We start from the raw sequence: 21873 nt of genomic DNA on the forward strand, positions 1-21873 counted from the left end.
GGGGGGGGGGGGTGAGAGAGTGTCTCTTCAGGGTTTGTGCCCTAAGCATGAATGATTACACAAAATAAAGCATAAACAAGTTCCAAAGGGGACAGAAACAAGAAGGGGGTGTTGCCATTACACCATGTAAGGGTACATATATAGTTGTTTTTAACCACACAAATGGTACATGGTAGACTTAAGCTTTCATATACAATCCTTTTTTTCTGTCTTTTGTACAGAAAAATGGTCATGTTTGATGATGACTGTCAAGTTCTTAATTTAAAAATAGTTAAGAACATTAACACCATTACCTTGACAGTTTTCTAAGTTATACAGACCAACTGAGTAGAAATTCTCTGAGCCTCCCAGTTCACTGCCCAGGTCTCTGTCGTGCACATAGCAACATTTCAACTTGCATTCCAGGAACTGGGGGACTTGGTAAGGTGAAAAGAAGCTTCCAACTTCCTTTTTTGGCTTCATCTTGCTCCCAGGGTTATTTTGCTTCTTTTGGGGGCCTGATTCTATAGTGGCCAAGGGAGTACCTGAGGGAGGAGGGGAAGGATCTCTGAAATGTCTGTCAGTCGTGCACTCTGGTTTTTTGTTTTGTTTTTGCAAGGCAATTTGGGTTAAATGATTTGCCCGGGGTCACACAGTTAATAAGTGTCAACTGCCTGAGGCTGGATTTGAACTCAGGTCCACTTGACTCCAGGACTTGTTCTCTATCCCCTGTGTCATTTAGTTGTATTCACTCATCCACTCTTAAGAATGGTGAGATTACTTTTCATTTCATTTCATCAGAGAGTAGAAGAAAGTAGAAGGAATGGACCTGGAAGCAGAGAATGTGGGTAATAGAATTCAGGCTCTGTCACTTAGGACCTGTGTGACCTCGGGTTAATCACTCAACTTCTCTGGTTTCAGGCTCTTCCTGTATGAAATGAGAGATCTGAACTTGATCGCTTTAGGGCCCCTTCCAGTTCCAGTTCTATGACCCTCTGATGCCCTGCTCTCCTTAAAGTGATCCATCTTTCTTCGTGACAATAAGTGGCTCTTGGGAGATTGATGAGGCCATCAATGGCCACCTCTTGATCCGGGTGTCTTCTGTCTGGGTCACGAGCAGAGCATTGTTTGGATACTAGGAATCAAGTATGTCATCAGCAAAGGAACAATGATAATCACATTTAACATGGAATTTCAGTGTGGTCACAGCTTGGCCCCTGGACCCACAATGACTGGTCTATTTTTGGCCTTCAGCAATCCCATTCCTAAGCTTGGCTGAATTTGGCAACTTGGCTCTCTGCTGCATTGGCGTGCAAGTCTCCTTGGAAGATTATAAGCTGCACTGTAGCTGATCAGAATTCCATTTTCCAAGTCAAAAAAGAATAAAGGAGCCTCTCTATAGATAGAGATACCCTGGTATAAACTTTTCTTTTTGCCCATGTCTTGCCATCTGTATCAGCAATGCCATATTCACAATGCCTATGGAGATTACAGATATGCTGATATAATTATACATCACAAAATACATCATGCTTGCCATATGGGGGAATAAACTAGAAAATTTGTTAAGATACCAAAAGACTGAGTCCCAAAACCAGAAAGTGAAAGCCATCAGAGTAGTTATGACATTGGCACAGGTAGATAAAGTAGAAAGCACCCACATTTTCAAGCCTTTAAAACAGAACAGGCTACCTCAGGCAAAGGTCCTCCTCTCCCCACTCACAGCAACCACCCAGCATCAGGGAAGCGCGCTCCCAGCAGCTCTGGCCCCTGGCAGTCCTCAGCAGGAGTCCTTAGCAGAAATTCTGGCTAACTCAAAAAGGGCTTCGCACTGCCGCTGCCTCTGCTGCTGCTGCCGCCGTCACCACCACCGCCAGCCACCGCAGGAACTCTAGTTTGGCTTCCGCTTCCTCTTGCTCCGCCCCTTCCTGCTATGTCAGCAAGTCCAATGGGGCATGGCAGATCTTTAAATCCCATAACCCTTACATTCGGCCCCAAGATCTTTCATGTCCCTTACTTGGCAAAAATACAGTAGGAATAACTGGTGTCCACAAAATTTCACAACAAGAATAGCACACAATAAACACAGAAAACCATATTTTAGGGTGGGGCTTGAGCACAATCTCCCCATCATATTTCTGGATCCTTTCTATTAAGGTGATGGTATCTGGAACAGCAGCATACAAAGAAGGAGTCGCCTTATTCAACTGTCTATAATCCACAGTCATTCTCCATGTCCCATCTGATTTTCTTACTGGCCAGACAGGATTATTCCATCTTGTGGTTGTAGGGACTAACACTCCTGCTTCAACATATTCCTTTATAGTAGTGGTAATTTCATCTTGCCCACCTGGCACACGATACTGTTTTAAAGTAATTACTTCAGAAGATTCAGGTAAAGTGATTGGGTCCATTTTTAGTTTTCCCACTAAAACTGTATTAATTCCTATCTTCCTCACAGCAAATTGGTATCTTCCTTCAGGTAAATTCAGAGTCATGCCTCTCAATACATCTATTCCAATGATGTATTCAGGAATGGGTACAACAACCACAGTATATTCCTTCTTAGGTAACTACCCAATTTTCATTGTTATTTTAACCTGTCTGGCTGATATTTCAGCGCCTTCTAGACCTGTGATGGTAATAGGAGTTCCATGTTTAAACTTATCAGGGTTTCCATAGATAAGTGTGGCCTCAGCCCCAGTATCAAGCAGTGCCCTAGTCATAGTAGTTGATCCATTCTTCCAATATATTGTTAAACCAATATGGGGTCTGCAATCTCTTCTGCATATTTCTTTTATCTGGGCTTGGGCTTGGCCTATCTCCTATTCCCCCTGAAGGTGGGGCAAACTTGGATACAAAGATTCAGATTCAGAAATACCTGCGGGGGTGGTTCCTGCTTCCCTGTTCATTCTAATGCTAAGTACCTTTTCTTGGTACAGCTTATGCAGCTCTTCAGTTGGAATACCATCTATCCTTCTGAAGTCCACCCCTGCTCTTAATAGAGCAGTAAACAGTTCCCTTCTTGTTGGTCTATTTTGTCTCTGAATCCTCTGGCTGTTTACTCTTCTCTCTCTAGGCAATTTGTCTTTTTCCCATTCCCCTAAATCGCTTAATTGTGAAATCTTATCCAGCACCTCTGAAAGAGGGTGCCCTATTTCTCCAATTAATAGAGTCAGAATTAGGTGCTTATATGCAGGAGGAGCCATCTTCACTATGAAATTTCTATGAGGAACTCCTAGGGGGGTATCATAATATGCATTTGCATCTCCAATCAGGATAGCAGTTTTCATTACCTCCTCCTTTAGCTTTCTCATACAGTCTCTAAGTGAGTACCAGGGTCTGTCTCCCCTAGGCCACATAGATTCAGTAGGATATTGCTTTTTGTATCCTTCTGCAGCTAAAGCTAGAAGATTAGTTTTGTTATTTCCTCCTTGCATATGGTGATCCCTAAAAGCCTGGTGTACAAAAGGATTCTGACTGATACTTACGAATTTTAAACAGTCCTCATTGTCCAGTGTTATTCCTCCGGCGTCTTCATCAGTGATTCTTACTATCCAAGACACTAAAGACTCCCCCATTCTTTGGGTGAATCTACTCAATATATCAGTGATCTCCTGTTGAGTGAAATCCTCAATTATCTCCCTGGACTCTGTTTTGCCTCGGTGGTTCTCCTGTCTTCTTCTTCGTATGGGGAGAGCTTCTACATTAGAAGACTCCTCATCTAACCTTGCTCCATTCTCCTCACACACATTCTCCTGGGAGCTGTCAGGGCAACTCTGCCCAGCCTGTACAAAAGCTGCATGCACATTCCTTCTGCTAGTTTTTTGCTTCCTTTTAGCTACATGAACAGTAGCTTGCTCCTGGACCACATGAGTCCCTCCAGTTTGCACTTCTGAGTGCTGTGACACAGAACAATCCTCAGGCAAACCAGCTGACTCCCTAGCCATCCGAGCTCTTTCCTCCAGCAGCTTATCCCTACTGTTACACATAAGGCGATAACTTGTTAGCAGCACCCAGCCTCTCCTGCACACTCCTGCCAGTTCTTTGCCTCGTTCTATGGGTATTGCTTTCAAACATCTTTCCAAATCTCCAGGTTCTCCCTCTTTTAGCCTTGGTTCCCAGTTTTCACAGGGCCCTGTGCTTTTAGCCCATTCTCTGGCTAGAGAGGAATAAGGCAAATCCTCCCATCCTGGAATTGCCATTTCTCCCTCTAAAGCCCCACTGCTTCCAAATAGAGGCCTGACATTTTGTGATCCCATCCTCGTCGCCAAATGTATCAGCAATGCCATATTCACAATGCCTATGGAGATTACAGATATGCTGATATAATTATCCATCACAAAATACATCATGCTTGCCATATGGGGGAATAAACTAGAAAATTTATTAAGATACCAAAAAACTGAGTCCCAAAACCAGAAAGTGAAAGCCATCAGAGTAGTTATGACATTGGCACAGGTAGATAAAGTAGAAAGCACCCACATTTTCAAGCCTTTAAAACAGAACAGGCTACCTCAGGCAAAGGTCCTCCTCTCCCCACTCACAGCAACCACCCAGCGTCAGGGAAGCGCGCTCCCAGCAGCTCCGGCCCCTGGCAGTCCTCAGCAGGAGTCCTTAGCAGAAATTCTGGCTAACCCAAAAAGGGCTTCGCACTGCCGCTGCCTCTGCTGCTGCTGCTGCCGTCACCACCACCGCCAGCCACCGCAGGAACTCTAGTTTGGCTTCCGCTTCCTCTTGCTCCGCCCCTTCCTGCTATGTCAGCAAGTCCAATGGGGCATGGCAGATCTTTAAATCCCTTAACCCTTACACCATCTTAGTAGAGGCTGAGGGAGATTATTTCAATTCTGAGGCTGTTGCTAACCATTACAAGTCATCTTTTTTTTTCAGTCTAGTACATCAGCCTGCTGCCCTTCTGAATTTCTTAGGGCTGCTGTAAGGATCTAATTTTCAAGCCCCTGTTGCCATGGGAGCAACTTGGAATTTTAATCCAGTGCTAAAGGGCAAGACAGGTCACCAGTTTCCGTTCTTCTTCAATCTCTGAATCAAAAGCACAAAAAAGGAGCTGAGCAAAAAGGTCGGCCCTAACCCCAAATTCCATTCTCTCATACAGGGACAGCTGGGAGAGCTAGGATTTGTGTGTGCCTTCACATTTCTCTGTAACTGTTTAAGTTTGGGCAAAAACCAAGGAAAAGAAATGTGCTTTCCAGTCCCCCCCGGACCTCCTGGGAAGGGGAATGTGCATAGTGTGTGGGTAAGCTTGGGTGGCATGTATGCCGGTACCTATGTTTGGCATTTTGAGTTAGTGTCCAGAATTGCTTGGCAATTCCCAACTAGGAGACAATGACCCTTTGAACTAAAATATTCACTAAGTCATCTTCTTCCTGGAAAGCTACAGAAGTTAATCATTTGGATCATATCTCACCAAAACACTATTTGGAATGTTGTTTCCACCCTGCTTTCTTCATTCTCAATAATATCATGCAAATTGCATAATTTCATTGTGTAATATATTTGTACCATACATCACAGATTTCAAATTTAAAATTCAAATTGAATTCAAATTCCTCATTTGACAGAAGGGTCAGGAGTGTCAGAAGTGACTGAGGCCCAGGTGGCAGCAAAAGGATTTGTTCAAAGCCACAGAATTAGTAAGCAGCTGGGATTTGAATTCACGTCCTCTTATTCCATGTTCACTGTACATTCCACTGTATTATGCTGGGATTTATTCCATCTTATTTTCTCTACCACGAATCAGTTACTACCGTCTTATAAAATAGTGACAAGTCTTGGAATTGAGTATTCCACTTTCAGGTATTAGACGCTTAGGAACAAAAAAGGCTCACCATCCATTTAATCCCATCATGTAGCATGTTACTAGGTCCCCTATTCTGTCATGCTCCTTAGCTCCTGTGTGCACAAGGCACCCACACCAATTTTAAAAGAAAAAAAAAGACATGAGAGGATGTTTGGCATGGTCCATTATGTCACAGCAGAGAGCAGATTGGCCTTGTAGTTAGGAAAATTTAGGATAAAGTCCTAACTCTTTTTACTTATTAGCTATGTGATGGGCAATTCTCTTGAAGTTATAAGACTACAGAAGAAATGCAGAGCTGGATAAGTAGAGGGAATTTCCACACTGGGAGTTATGCCCACCAAGGAAAAAGTTTGAATTAAAGAAAAAACCATGAATCAAGGCTTACTGTGTACACTGAAAATATAGACTGATTCTTAAATCAAAGCTTAGTGAACTTCTGGTTACTTTACATTTTGTTAATTATTGTTCTTTACTATCCTTTCCCATATTACCAATAATCTAGAGTTACTTGTAAACATTATCGAAATCGACTATGACTGCCTGGGGAACCATTTTTAGTGTGAGGGCAACAGCATTTACATTTTCCACAGTTCTCTCATTTGGGGAATGTTTGGCTATCATGAGCACTATCTCCTAAAAAAGGCAATAAAATAACAACAGTTGAGCCCTTTGGGACCAACGTGGGGGTAAACTGGCTCTGTAATGCATTTCTAGCTATAAATCCATCAAAGTCTGAACCATAGATCATCAGGCAGGACAAGATTTCAAGAGGTCAGCTGGTCCAGCCACCTGTCCTCAGGCATTATAATTCTCTTCCTATGGATGTCCTGTGACCATCTCTTCTGATTGGCACAAACCACCAACTCATGAGGTGCCCTGGCCATACTCCCCTAGTATTTTCTTCTTCTTCTACAGCAGACTAGACCCCTGAATTAGTACAACATCACCATCTGCTTCCCAGTGACCCACTTTGTGTTTGTAATTTGTGTGTGGGGGTGGGAAGGGGGATCTAACATTTCTAAAACTTTATTCAATTTGGTATCCTTTTTTCCAGTTTATTCTTTGTTAAATTTTTTAGTTTCAAAAAGGTCCCAAACTATTATAGTTTTAAAAAAATTTCTTCCTTAATTTGATTAACTTTTCCTGTAAGTTCTTAGATGCTTTGGCATTCAGTGCCTCTCCTTTAAATATTAATATTTACCATGATTTTAATTTCCACTAGAACTCTATAATCTCAAAGCTTTGTATTTCAGGTAGCTTAAAGATTTTGAGGGTTTGGTATGGTGACATCTATTACAAACATTGTTATTAGGTTTTGGTTTTTTTGGCTTTTTTATGGAGGGGGAAGGTAGGGCAATTGGGGTTAAGTGACTTGCCCAACGTCACACAGCTAGTTTTTTGTGTTAAGTGTCTGAGGCCAAATTTGAACTCGGGTCCTTCTGACTCCAGGTTCTATTCACTGCGCCACCTAGCTGCTCCTGTTCTTATGGTTTTATGGATCAGTGTTTTGTCTGGGCAATTATGGGCCACAATTCAGTCTGTGAGGACAGTCTAGTTCTAATATAACGTATTGCTTGAATTCTCCAGTATTTTTTGAAGAATGAATTTGTGGTATGATTATTTGCCATGCGTCATTCTGTGAAATTTAGCAAGCTTCTGATTCCAGCCACCAGGTGATATCTTGCCTACATTTGGTGCGTTTTTAGAGGCTGTAGTGACATAGTCCACAATTTCTACCATTAGTGATAATTATCATATCCACTATAAAAATCACCCTTTTACCATTTTATCGTAATTATAATATGCTTAATATAATAATAATTATTATTACATCAAACTACTTGGAGGCCCTTCCAGTTCTAACATCTTTCTTCTATAATCCCGTGACATTCAAAGTGGTATAAAGAGAATTATCCCCATATTAGACTGACACTAATGCCCAGGATGCACACCCACAGCATCGATAAATCAATGAGGATAACAAAACAAAAACTGCAACTGGCATCAGCCTAACACTTTCAGGTATTATGCCAGGCTGATGGAATTTGGCAAGAGCAGACATTGGTTGGAGGATGGGGTTGCATGGCATGGGAAGGAGGAGAGACAAAAGACCAATCCAGCTCAAAGGAGCACTGAAATGCCTTGGTTGGAATCAAGGGAGCTCCCAATCGATCTTAAAGTCTATTTGGAATGTACAAAATCTATGAGTTACTCAAGCCCAGGAGCAAAGGGATCTTGATTTTTCTTCAGCTAGCTGAGCACAAATGTTTGTATTTTTGACTGGTATAATTAGACTAAAAATCACAACCCAACACCTAGTGATCCCTGTTTTTGTGATTTTTTTAAACTAACTATTCTTTTCGAGGGCCCAAAGCCAGCAGTGCTTTCTGACACAAGCATCCTGCAGACCAACATTGCTTGTTGTCACATTAGCCTATATCCAAGCCTCAGTGTAAAATCTATTTGATGTCTGATTGCTCTTCATAAAGACCTCATGCTGATGCATCTTGAACTGTGAATTACCTTTAATTCACAGCTTGATAAAGCTGCCAAATTTTGTTTTCTGTGCTCCCAGGTGGCTGTCTGTGACACAATGGAAAACTTCCAAAAGAGACATGAAATACCTGGGAAGAACTGGCAGAATCTGAGGTGCCTAGTATGTACATGCAAGTCCTGGCCTAAAGTTCTCAGCTCTCAGAATTCTTAACTCACAAACTGGCACTATTTGAAAAAAAAAAACCACTACCATTCCTGAGGCACAAAGGGTTTGGATTGAAAGGATAGTACACTGAACAATAATGTTTCCTATTTCCTTGAGAATAGACTTGATAATGTTGGAGAAGATGTGAGAAAATTGGAACACTAATTCATTGTTGGTGGAGCTGTGAATTGATCCAAGCATTCTGGAGAACAATTTGGAACTATGCCCAAAGGGCTATAAAACTGCGCATACTCTTTGACCCAGCAATAGTACTTCTAGGGCTGTATCCCAAAGAGATCATAAAAACAGAAAAAGGACCTACATGTACAAAAATATTCATAGCTGCTCTTTTTGTGTTGGTCAAGAACTAGAAATTGAGCCCATGGACTGGGGAATGGCTGAACAAGTTGTGGTATATGAATGTAATGGAATACTATTGTGCTATAAGAAATGATGAGCAGGCAGACTTCAGAAAAACCTGGAAAGACTTATATGAACTGATGCTGAGTTAAGTGAGCAGAACCAGGAGAACAATGTACACAGTAACAACCACAGTGTACGATGACTGGCTTTGATAGACTTCGCCTTTTTCAGCAATGCAAGAACCTAAAAGAATTCCAAAAGACTCATGATGGAAAATGCTATTCATATCCAGAAAAAAGAAATATGGAGTCTGAATGAAGATCAAAGCAGACTATTCTCTTTTTGTTTTATGGGGTTTTTTTTCCTCATGGTTCCTCCCATTCTTTCTAATTCTTCTATACAACATGACAGATGTGAAAATGTTTAATAGGAATGTATATACAGAGCCTATACTGGATTGAATGCCATCTTGGGGAGAGGTGGGAGAAAATTTAAAACTTATGGAAGTGAATGCTACAAACTAAAAATAAATTAACTAAAAAAAAGAACAGACTTTATCCTGATTCAAAGTAGACTTATTTGGTTGCTATTATACTACATAGTCAAAGAAGCAGTGTGAGATAGTGGAGAGAGAATAGGACTGGGAGCTTCAGTTAGATTGGAATTTCAATTCCTAAACTGGCTGCCTGGGGCTCTGTCTGGGCAAGTCACTTCACCTTTCATAGCTTCAGTTTCCTCAGCTGCAAAGTATGGATAATAATAGCACGTCCTTCTTCAGGATTGTTCAGAGGCTCAAATGCAATCCTATCTGTAAAGCTCTTTGCAAATCTCCAAGTATCATATAAACATCAACTATATTACTATATGTTAGCATCACTTCATACCCTTCTGATGAACAGATCAAACATCTACTTTCATGGAGGTTTTGAAGATTGTGTATGATCTCTCTTCCTTTCACAAAAGACACATTTCAAACTGTAAAACCTATGGATTTTTGGTGGAAAGTGGATGTGTGGTGTTCAGTCTGCTTTAATTTCTTTTTCCTTAGTAAATACATAATATTCTAAATCCATACAAGGAAAGACATAAAGGCATCCTTGTAGCCAGTACGATTACCTGAAAACAGCTCTAATTTTTTCTCTCCTTTATTATTATCAACACGACTAGAAATAACTCAATTTTATTTATGTGTCAAACAATTTTAACAGGCTTTAAAAGCTCTCTTAAATACAAAATGCATACATGGGACCAAGGGAGGATCTGGGAACTTAAGAATTCTTGCTGCTAATCTTGCTGTCTGTATAGAAGTGGAGGAACTGGAGGGAGCCCAAAACAATAAATCTATTTGATTCTCTGAGGTTCAACTCTAAGCTGGGGTCCTGTGGTGCAATCTGAAAATAACAGGTCTTTGCTTATATGCTATTAAGATGACCCCAGGTAAAGTGAATGGTGCAAAGCTTTCATTCCCAGATCTAATTCTTCTGAGCAATAGATTGCAACCCTGGGGAAGAATTTATGCTGTTTCCTTCACTACTGTCAATTGTAAAATGCAGTGAAACATGATGACCTTTACAAATGTATTAAAAATATAATCACATGAAATTTGTAAATATTGAGGCATGATTAAAATTGTTCTCAGTCATAAAAATCACTACAACTAATTGGGTTTTATTTTGCTCTTCTATATGTAGCAAACCATGAATTTTTAAATCACATAAAATTAGAGAGAAATACCTTCAGAATATGATATTTGCATTTAGTGTTTGGAAATGAGTGGTTTGTTTTTTTGGGGGACGGGGATGTGGGATTGGAGATAGCAGGATAACTGTTGTTTGTAACTCTGCTTGCTCCTCTTGCCTAAAACGGGTTTTTTGGGATGGTTTCATGTCTGGATTATTAGTCCATTCATTCATATTTTGCCATTATCTTTGAAAAGAGCTGGCCTTGTGATTAACTAACAAGGAAACACAATGGAAGCCTCCACAAGCATGAAATTTCGATAGAAATATGCTACTCCATAAAGCACTTGCCAGTTTGGGCAGAATTCCGGAGGGTTTTGTGATCTTGTCAGCAGCATTTCCTTAGCTCCACTTTCTAAGTCGATAGCATATGGCTTCTCTGTGCCATCTCCTACCAGCAGAGAAAATCTGGTTGGCTACGTATGGTTGACATTCCTAATGACACCTCTAAGTCCACTACTGGGTCCCTTTCAACCCCAAGTTTGCTCCACTAAGTAGAGGAAGTGGTTTTATGACCAGGAAAAACTATCAATCTGACTACATCCTCCTGGGCTTTTACAGAAATGACCCAATCATTATCTGCAGCAGGGGTTAGAATATAGGATATACTGTAGAAAAAATCCTTTTGGGCACCTTCCAGCTGGACAGGAGCCAGATGCTAACAACCAAATGGAGCAAAAGACATGCATGTTGGAGGCTGACTTGGTCTCATTGGTAATGACAGAACACAAATCTAAGTGCAGGCTTGACTGGATGCCCTCAAATTCATGGGTGTTGACAGAAAATCTTTGGCAGTGAAATTGGTTGTACCTTCTCTGCTCCCACTTAGCGTGCCTCATAAGCAAGCTAACAATTCAAGGTGGTAGAAACGAGGCTGTCCTTAAGCAATGCTGAACTGTCATGTGCACGATGAGACGTCCACACTCAACAACAATGAGCAATACAACCTGGAGTCACAATGCTCATTTGATGGGGGACATTAATAGCTGAACATCTGTATGACTACCATACCCTAGTGGTTTATGTGACAAGTCTGAGGTTTCTGCTGGCCAAAAGAGATCGCCAGAACACTCACACATTTTACTAGTCATAAAGATAAGAATTAATTTCTTGGTAAAGAATCCTGACTTTAACTCCACAGCCTACCTTTTCTTCTAGTTCAAATTCATTGGTTACTAAAGCTAGAGAAGGTATTGTGGGCAGGAGACACTAGAGAAATTCTAGATGAAGCAATTACATATGATAGAAGGTTTTGGCTTACACCTAAACACAGGTATCAAAAGGAAAGACCTAATCTCGGCCTGAAGACACCACATTTCTTTTCTATTCAATGGCTGTGGTAGCTTGGACTAAAGAACCTTGCCCTTCTCAGGGAAAGGGTCTAGTCAGGAAGCTGTAGCATAGTCGTCTATTAATTTAGGTCCCAAGGGATGATTTCCAAGTAGCTGTGGGCATGACCTCAAGAAGGTTATGATCAAACACTCTGAATCGGGATATAGGTTAGGTTATGACCTAGGGCCTGGTTCCAATATACCATACTTATCTTTAGCCCCCAACACTCCTTTACTCCATCCCCTGAACTCTTATATTCCCGTTCTCAATCTCTTCCTCTCTGGGATTCCTGTTGGCTCCTTAGAGACCATTGTTGTGGCACCTACAACAGCAAGCTGGGCAAGTACCACTGGGAAACTAGGAAATTCCTGCTCCCTCCAATAACCTCATCCCCTCCTCAGATGTTCCCTTTGTGGCTGTGACAGGCACCCGTCAGAGAAAGGGCTCTCTATGCCCAAGGGCAGTGACTATTAAGAGCCTTCTCCCTCTCCAAATCCCTCCCTTTAGTGTAAGGCAAGACAGAGCAGGGGCAAAGGATAAGAAGACATGGACAAGCTGGGAGCTACATCAAAGACCTCTTTTTATTATCTCCGCACCCAATCTCTCCTCCAAATATCCCTATTTCTTTTAGGGGTGCCACCATCCTTCTCATCACCCAAGTGTGCAGCTTTGGTGTCATTGTAGACATCTCTTTTCTTCATACCACGAACGCAATTCATTGCCAAATCTTGTTTCTTTTTCTATTATGTACCTCTTGTCCAGTTTTCTTATCCTCTCCCATGGCCAGGCCCTTGGTACCTGCTGCCTGGATGGAGGCTATACAGCCCCCTAACTGGTCTCCCAGCCTCAAGTATCTCCCTTGTGTAATATAGCCAATGCTAACAATATCTTTCCCATTGCTGCCAAAATGATTTTCTGAAAATGCAGGTCTGCTAGTTCCCTGCCACATAGAAAAATTATGAAAAAACTCTACCAACTATAAGATCAAATATCATTTCATCTTGGTCTCATCCTTTTATATTTTCGAGTAAGTTTGATCAGGCACACAATCATTAGTGGAAGAATACATGTATATAATAATGGTGAATTATACATATTGGGAGTAGATTCTGAATTTTGTACATGACCAAAAATGTTTGGAGAGTGCAGTTCTAGCAGAAGATGGCCAGACGGGCCCTGAAAGATGATCCCCAGAAGAGAGCAGCAGGGAGCAGAGGAGAGGGACATGGCCCAGAGCCACCCAAAGGATACTCCAATGGAGCTCTGTAGCCAGCAAGGACAGAAGACACAAGCAATTGCTGAACAGAGCTCCACAAACTGCTTTCACACAGGCCAGAGAGAAATGCTTTGAAAACCTGAAGTGTGTAGGCTAGTCCTTATAAACAATCCCATTCAGAAGGACAGATCTGCTTTATGTCAAGTAGTGGGAGCAAGCAACATTAAGGAAAATGTCTAAAGAATCTAAGAAATTGGGGCGGCTAGGTGGCCCAGTGAATAGAGCACCGGCCCTGGAGTCAGGAGGACCTGAGTTCAAATCCAACCTCAGACATTTGACACAAAAACTAGCCATGTGACCTTGGGCAAGTCACTTAACCCCAATTGCCCTCCAAAGAAATGCAAAAAAAAAGAATCTCAAAAATTTAAGGGATAATATTGAACAAGATCTTACACGATTCCCCTCTCTAAGGTACACGTGTCCTAGGTTGGTTTAGGGTCTCATGAGAAGCCCCTCTTGGGACTGGGTTTATCTTGCTGCTGCTGCTATGCTAGGTACACTGAGATCTAGAAGAGGCAATGTTTATATGTACTAGAGGACTGCTACCTATGCTGCCAAAGGGAGAGTCTGGGAAGCTGCTTGGACAAAGTCTCTGTTATAAAATGAGGGGAAAATGGTAGGAATGTTTCAGCTGATCATAATTTGGGAGCTCTAGATCAGTCACTTTATGGCAACCAATCTGTCTTGTGGAAAATCCATCCTCCCCCCACCCAGAAGAAGGCAGCTCCTTTTGGCTGAGATCTGATTGATAGCACTAGGATTTTAGATCTAGCCGCCCAACTGAGAGCAAGTGCTTCATAAAATGGACTTGGTGTCTGTTCGTTTTATATCCGGCTTCCTATAGAGAGCTTTGGTCCCATTAACTGCACTATATACCACTGAGCTGTGGAGCGCTGTTCTTTGGAAATTCAGCTTATAACTATAAATCATGAGTGACAAGTCTATTACTGCTGGTTACAAACTAGTGAAATATTGTATTTTATGATATGCTCACCAAAACATTTTTCACAGAGGAATCCAAATATACTTCCTTTTAGAATAAAATCATTTTAGGGTATAATAACTTTTTTATGTTTTTACCAGAGAAAGTACTTAATGTAAGCTTTGCATCAGTTAAAAGTTTGGAAACAGGGACATATTCCCAAACTTTTCAGAGATGTATATATGACTGAAGCTCATTTATTCCAGCACAAAGGGTGGTGGGGAAAGAGGAAATCTCTGCAAATGATACATCTACAAGGCAAATGGCAAAGCTTGGATACCAGAGAAGCTATATAGCAGAAATCAGATGATGATTTACTTTCTAGGAGGTGTCTAGATCTCTGATTTCCTGGATAAGGGTAACTTCTCAGGGTGAAATCTCCTTGCAGCAATGGTGCAGCTCAGTAGCTATGGGAAGTCACTTAATTGCTTGGTGTATCCAGGCAACAACTGTCAAGGACTATCTGATACAGGGGTGTGTGTCCGAGGCCATATTTGAACTCAGGTCCTCCTGACTCCAGGGCCGGTGCTCTATTCACTGTGCCACCTAGCCGCCCCTCAAGTTCTTCTAGTATAGTATACATACAAACACACACATATAAACAGAAAAACGCAGGCATAAACCAAGGAATGCATGTATATACATATATATGTATACACAGAGAAAGAATATACAGACATATGTACCTGTGTATGTGTATGTGCCCACACACACACTCTCTACTCAATGACTAACACAGTTCCATGTGATCACACCCTCATAAATAATATTTTTTTCTTATGTGAGAGGGAGGTCACCAGACACTACATAGGGACCATTTTAAAGAAGACAATGACATTTCCTATCAATGAGTAGAATTCCAGAATTCAGAAGCAAGTAGATGAAACTAAATCTTCTTGTGGGGAAGTCCAAGTTCAAATTTTAAAAGAATCTAGCTCCCAATACTGGCATTTCATTTCTCTGGGTACATCAGCCATGGACTCATGAAAAGACAATATTGATTTAGAGCTAAAAGGGCCTTCAGAGGTCAGCTGGTACAACTTCCTCCTTTTACAGTTAAAGAGACAGAGGCTCAGGGAGAACAAGTACATGGTCACATAGAGAGAATGTAGCAAAGCTGGGATTTGAACCCAGGTTCTCTGATTCCAAATCTAATGTCTCTTCCACTGCCCCAGGCTGCTGCGCCCATTTCCTTCTGAAACTAGTAAATGTGGGAAGAACTGGCCTAATTAATTAGAATTGGAACTCTACCTGTAGGGTGGGAGATTCCAATGCAAAGGTACCGTCTAGATTAGAAAACCAAATTTAAGACAGGAGTGGGGCCAGGACTGGCCAAAACTTTTGGGTTTAGCATCTGGCCTGCTTGGCAATGGCACTGCAATCTGATCTTGGGAATGGCATTCCAGGGCTCATTGTCTTGGTTCCTTTGAGAGTCATTTCCAATAACCATTTAGATCAAGTGTAGCCCCTAGCCTTTGCACATGGCATCAGCTAGTTCTTTGTGGAAATTATCATACATCTGCCAGTACCTCACACCGAAAAGGGGCCTTTGCTCTTTTCTTTTTAGGACAGTAGACCATTGTGAGAAAAACAATTCCTTGGCAGGGTTTGAGGAAAATGGATACTACACCATATATGCTACAGGTCTAACTATGATTTTTTTCTTTTTCTTCCTCAACCCTTGGCCAATCATAACATGAATGAGAAATGGAGCTAGTTTGAAGGTAGCTGCAGAAGGGGGTTTCTGAATCCCAGTATGGTGTCACTTAATCTTTCATCCCATCATTCTCCATTTCTGTGGCCTTTAATATATAGTTGCTAAAAGAGTAGCAAAAAAGTAAGGTTGCTGGTTAACTAGGCTAACTTACCTATACTCTAATATTTGCTTTTTGAGCCCTGGCATGCTAAATCTGGCCCTTGTCTGTGACCTGTACAACCAGCTGAAAAGTACAAACCTGTAACAGTTAATGCCACTGGTTCCATGCAACTGTCTCACAAACCAGCTGCCCTGGGATCCTGGGCAGTTATTCAGCCAGCAAGGATCAGGGATTTAAATCACTGCTACCCTTACCTGTCTCTGAAAGGAACACAGTTTATTCCTGAAGAGGAACAATGTTCCAATGAGCAGAGGGACACGCTTCCTCATCAACAATGGAGGGGAACAAGATGAAGCTGATACTATGGGTCTACAATTGTCTACAAAAATAGCTTTCTCACATCATAAGCTTCAAAAGCAAGGGTACTTACGATTTCTGTGACACAGGCGGCTTGGTTGACACTTTGATGTCTGGGTCACTCCACTCTGAAACACAAAAGAATAACCATCTCATCATTTCAAATGGCCCAATCTAAGAGGGCCCCCAACTTTCAGTTTACCCAATTCTGTTTAGCTCTCCAAGCATTCCAGATTAGAAAAATGTATGACTAAAAAGGAATTGATCTCAAGTATCCCAGGAAGCTTAATTTCTCATCTGAGTTTGGGAGGGGGGAAGGGAGGACTAAGAAAAAAATAAAACCTACTTTGCGCACTGTATCCTGAGGTCGAGAGTTGGAGGTCCTACAATAAAGAATATAGAAAACAGAAGCATTAATTAAATGACACAAAAAAGTATGGTGGTATTGCCATTTAAGATAAGGTTTGATTGATGCTGTTAAAAAGGAAATCATTATTAGCCACTCCATTAACAAGAGTCCTGCTTATACTTCTATTGTGAAGGATAATCATTCATTCATTACAGGCTCCTCTGTGCCTTTATGACAATCAGCAATCAGTACTGAATTGTAGTCTAAATCAATCCAAGCCCTTAGAGCTGGCATGATGGCTATTAGAATATTCTTACAGAAGGAACAGTTGATAGCTCAGTGGACAGGGAGGCAAGAATACCTGAGTTCCAATCTGACCACAGACACTAAGTGACAGTGGAACTTGACCTTGCTCTGTCTCAGTTTCTCTTTCTGTAAAACGGTGGTAATGATAGCACTTCCCTCCCAGGATTGTTGTTAGGCTCAAATGAGATAATATTTGCAGCAGACTTTGCAAACCTTACAATACTAAAGAAATACTGATTATTGTTATTGATAGTATTCATGGTACTTGCAGTTATGGTTGGAGTAATTAAGTAGGTAAATATGTAGGGAAGTTAAGGCATAAGCAAAAGGGTCCAGATCTCAGGGTTCATTCACGCCCTGATGGAAGTCACCATTTGAAAAATTCATTATTAAACATAGACAAGGCTCTTCCTGTCCCCAGACCTCAGTTTCTTCGTCTGTAAAATAAAGGAGTTGGGTCAGATGAATCCTGTTTAGCACCATGTTTTCGCTTCGGTCATAGCCGGAGATCAATGATTTCACATATTTGTCACCCCACAGAACTGGCAGAAAAGACAAACTCTGGACGATCCTTGAGCATTTTTTTCCTTTTTTTTAAAAAAAAATTAATTTGTTTGTTTCCTTTTAGTTTACAGGATTCAATTCCACAATTCCTTGAGTTTCACATTTTGTCCCCGTCCCTCTCCTTGAGCATTTTTTACACAGTTCCATTTCAACAAATGAATATGTTGGTAAATGCCGAAATTCCAATTTGCACACAAGATCTAAAAACAAAAGGTGCAGCCCGACTGAAAACAGTGCGCGATGAGGAAGCACCTCAGAGGACAGGCTTCACTTCCACTTCTTCGTCTGTTCCCTTTAGTGACAAAGCTAATGAATAGTGAGCTAAGCAGAAAGCAGAAAGGGAAAGGCAGGCAGGGCCAGGGGCCAGAGGATGTGGGTTTACACTCTTCATACACACATATGATCCGGCTATATGTGTCAATCCAACCCCAAAGATAAGCCGATGGCCTGGTCAGACGGGACTTCTGCCAGCTGGAGTTTCAGCCCAGCCAATGCTATTTGTTAAACTGTAACACAAGTGACTATTTTGCCACTCCTGATTCTAAATAAATCTGCCTCTCCTTTTAAATTCACTATTTCAGTGGATATGGGGGGGGCAGTAGATGAGAGGAGGGGGATGCTTAAAGTTATCTTTTACTTTTCTCTCTGCTAATGTAGGGTACCTAGATGGCATAGTGGATAGAGTGCCAGGGTCAGAAAGACTCCTCTTCCTGAGTTCAAATCTGACCTCACACACCTATTGGCTGTGTGACCCTAGGCAAGTTACTTGACCCTGTTTGCCTCAGTTTCCTCATCTTTAAAATGAGCCGGAGAAGGAAATGACAAACCACTCTAGGATCTATGCCAAGAAAACCCCAAATGGAATCATGAAGAGTTGGATATGACTGAAAAACAACCGAACAACAACAAAACTCCAAATGCAATGAGTTCTGATCAATTCCAATTCACACCTTCTTTCTGTTCCTATGGATACCACCCTAGTAGAGTCCCTGGACACCTAGAACAGTACACTAGACCTGACAGAGGCCAACTGCCAGTCACTCTTTCCCATCTCTAATCTAGCCTTGGTGGTACTGTCAGAACAATCTTTCTTAGCTCAGTGGAGAGGGTGCCAGCCTTGGAGTCACGAATCCCTGAGTTGTAGTAATCTAAAAAGTCTCTGGTGGCTTCTATTGAAGACCCGTTAAAATGTGGCGCCACCACCCTTTCCCAGCCTTGTTCAATATTACATGTTCCACATGACCTCACCCTGCTCCCACCTGGAATGCTGCCATCTCACCCCCAATCTGGTCAATTCCTACTAAACTTTCAAAGTCATCTCAAGGGCCACCTCCTCCATGAAGCCTTTATGGATTCTTGTTACAGTCAGCATGGACCTTTCCCATCTTGGACCTCATAGAGTTCCTGGTTTTTGAAATTGTCTTTTTTACCACATTTTAAAAACCATATTTACCATGTGATTCTGTGTATAATGGACATCATTATTTGTATATTAGTATATTGTTTGTTGTAATCTCTCTAAGGGCATTAGCCAAGCCTTACTGAAAATTTATTTTACTTAGCATAGAGCTTTGTACCAAATAAACACTCAAAGAAGGTTTGTTTAGTCAATGTAGAGATACTTGCACGGAATGATGGGAGAGGAGATGTACGTGGTTTGGAAGGATGCCATCTCTGAACCAGAGTTTTTGGAAGTGGTAACAAGTATCCACTAAAAGTGAAAATTGTTTTTTTGATTCTGAGCAGATGATCCATAGGAGATACAGGTAGTAAAATGATCCATGCTAATTCCTCCTAAGTGACAATTTCCATTTGGAAGAGGTCATATGGGAGAATGAGCAGAGAACCAACCCTGAAGCTAGAGGGCCTGGGCACGAGGCCTGCCTCTGACCCAGTTCTGGCTGCATGACCCTGGACAAGTCACTTACCCTCCCATTACTTTAGGCATCTCTCTTAGGACTATAAACACTGCAGAGACAGCACAGATTCGTTCTGGTAGAGAGTTTCCTCATCTCTCACAGAGAAATGAAATTAGAGGCTCAGCCCCTTGTCCTTAGCCTCACCTTAATTTCTATGATTATTACCAACCCTAGCAGACTAAAGCAGAAGTGTCAAATCCATGGTCACAGGTGGACATGCAACATCCTGAGTGTGGCCCTAGTAGATTAAAATATAACTGAGGAATACTTAACCAAATAAAGAAAAATAAAATAAAATACAGATAATGATCATTTAAAACAAAGTCAGTATGTGGCCCACAGGGATCTTTATGGATGGATTTCTGTACCACTGGACTGGAGAATCTAGTTTTCATGGAGTTATAAGAACAAATTAAATTCTAAAATTTAAAAACATAATGAGAAACGAAAAAAAAAGGAAAAGAATACCAAAACCACTGACCTTGCCTGAGTTGGAAAATTTACTCTGTTCTGCTTTTCCTGGAGTTTGAATTGCAGTAAGAGGTGGAGGCCAGGTGTAAGTCATCTCCTAATGGAGGGGGAAAAAGCAGTAGCAGGTTCAAATCACACTCATAACCTCTCCCCCAAACACACGCATGCATGCACACATATCCACACACACACACACACACACACACACACACACACACACACACACACAACACAGCTTACTGCATCATGTTCTCCAGGCAGCTAGCATAGCAGATAAAGGGAGAAGATGCTGAGCCTAGAGTCAAGATGACCTGAGTGCAAATGTGTGACACTGGGCAAATCACTTAAATTTTCTGCCTTAGTTTCTTCATTTGCAAAATGGAATAATAAACAACTGCCATGGGTTGTTGCAAGAATAACACGAGTTAATATCAGCAAACCTTACAACGCTATATAAATGCTAGCAATTATTATTGTTCAGAAAAAAAAGACCAACATCAGATAACAACTGCCACAGGAGGAGGAACTGCTTATTAGTTAACAGAAGAGAACAGGCCGGACGGAACTGGGGCAATTGGGAAATGCCATGCTTTGCAAAGAGTTGAAATGGTGCAGTCACTCAAAGGGAAATAAAGAGCCACACAGGAAGGCAGGAGCACATCTACAAAAACGACTCAGCATAAGGAGCACTAGAAAGAATAACAGCAAATTGATTTATGCCTGGTCAAATTCCCAGAGTGGCAGTGAGGAGTAACAGATGGACAGTCTTCCAATGTTAGACTGGAAAGATGGCCTCCACAATACCGGCTGGAGCCCATCCTTTGCCCCTGCCCTCACCTAATGGAAGACTTACAATAGGACCTACTGAAGAGTCACACCAGATGGGGAGGTATGGGCTGTTGCCAGCACCTTGGAGAGTATTCAAAATGATGAGATAACACACCTGGTGATGAAGTGGTGTTCATTTTGCCCACCCCACTACCACTTGTGTGTATAACTATGACCTCTAATCTCAAGGAAAAAGTGCACATGTACACACACACACACACACGCACACATGCACACACACACACCCCTCCTCTTTGGTGTTATTAATGATATCATCCTTGAGCTTCTTGAGTCTAAGCACAAGGGGCCTGTGTCTAGACAGATATGAACACCAGACCTTCTTATCCCTCAAGCCACATGTCCCAGAAGCAAAGGCTTTCCTCTGGGAGGCATAACAATGATACTAACAGGCTTTCTCAACACTTGAAGCAAATCTAATTTTGTCACATAACAATAAGGAAAAGTCTCCATGCTAGAGTACTGAAGGCCCCCCTGTGAGGTGACTTAGTACAAGGTGAGGAAACTGAGGCCTCAAGTACTGAAGTGCATTGCCCATGAACACATGACTGGAGCTCATATCTTCTGACTCCACATAACGTGATCAGCAGAGAAGACAGGAACATGGAGAAAGCATGAAGTCACACACACAGGTTCATTCAGGAAACACTTTGCTCTACAATCACCAGAAGGCAAAAATCCCCATGAGAAGGATAAAGAGAAATTGTTTGTTTGGGGATGGGGGAAGGAGGTGAGACTTGGGAGGATCCCTTTAGTGTATTAAATGTGATTTGTTTACTTCCTGAATAACTGAATTTTCTGTAGAACAACATTAAGTACTTTCAGGTTGTACTTTCATTACATACATTTCCTTCTATATTTACAAATTTCAAATAATTTTTTAATACATGAAGAGTTACAATGAAAAGAGATAAAGCAAAACAATTCACTGTCACTCTACCAATTCAATATTAATAATCATTTGGAGAGATTACCAAGTACTCAACTGTACCTGTGTTATTCCAAATTGGGGCGGGTAGGTGGCGCTGCAGCGGATAGAGCTCTGGGGCTGGAG

The 21873-nt window shown here is 41.5% G+C and overlaps 1 protein-coding gene across 1 annotated transcript in view; it reads right to left on the reverse strand.

Moving 5' to 3' along the window:
- Positions 1-20067, reverse strand: part of AFF2 (ALF transcription elongation factor 2) — a 145614-nt gene extending 125547 nt beyond the window's left edge. The window contains exons 1-3 of the mRNA XM_069064242.1: positions 19984-20067; positions 16711-16747; positions 16438-16492 (exon numbers count right to left, since the gene is read on the reverse strand). Coding sequence (XP_068920343.1) covers positions 16438-16492; positions 16711-16747; positions 19984-20067 — 176 coding nt within the window. The remainder of the gene's footprint in view (positions 1-16437; positions 16493-16710; positions 16748-19983) is intronic.
- Positions 20068-21873: the final 1806 nt, after the last annotated feature.

This window comes from Petaurus breviceps, unplaced genomic scaffold (genome assembly GCF_028583685.1).
Source record: "Petaurus breviceps papuanus isolate PSGF00001 unplaced genomic scaffold, PetGlider_PUasm1.0 90626, whole genome shotgun sequence".
Classification (NCBI taxonomy): Eukaryota; Metazoa; Chordata; class Mammalia; order Diprotodontia; family Petauridae; genus Petaurus; species Petaurus breviceps.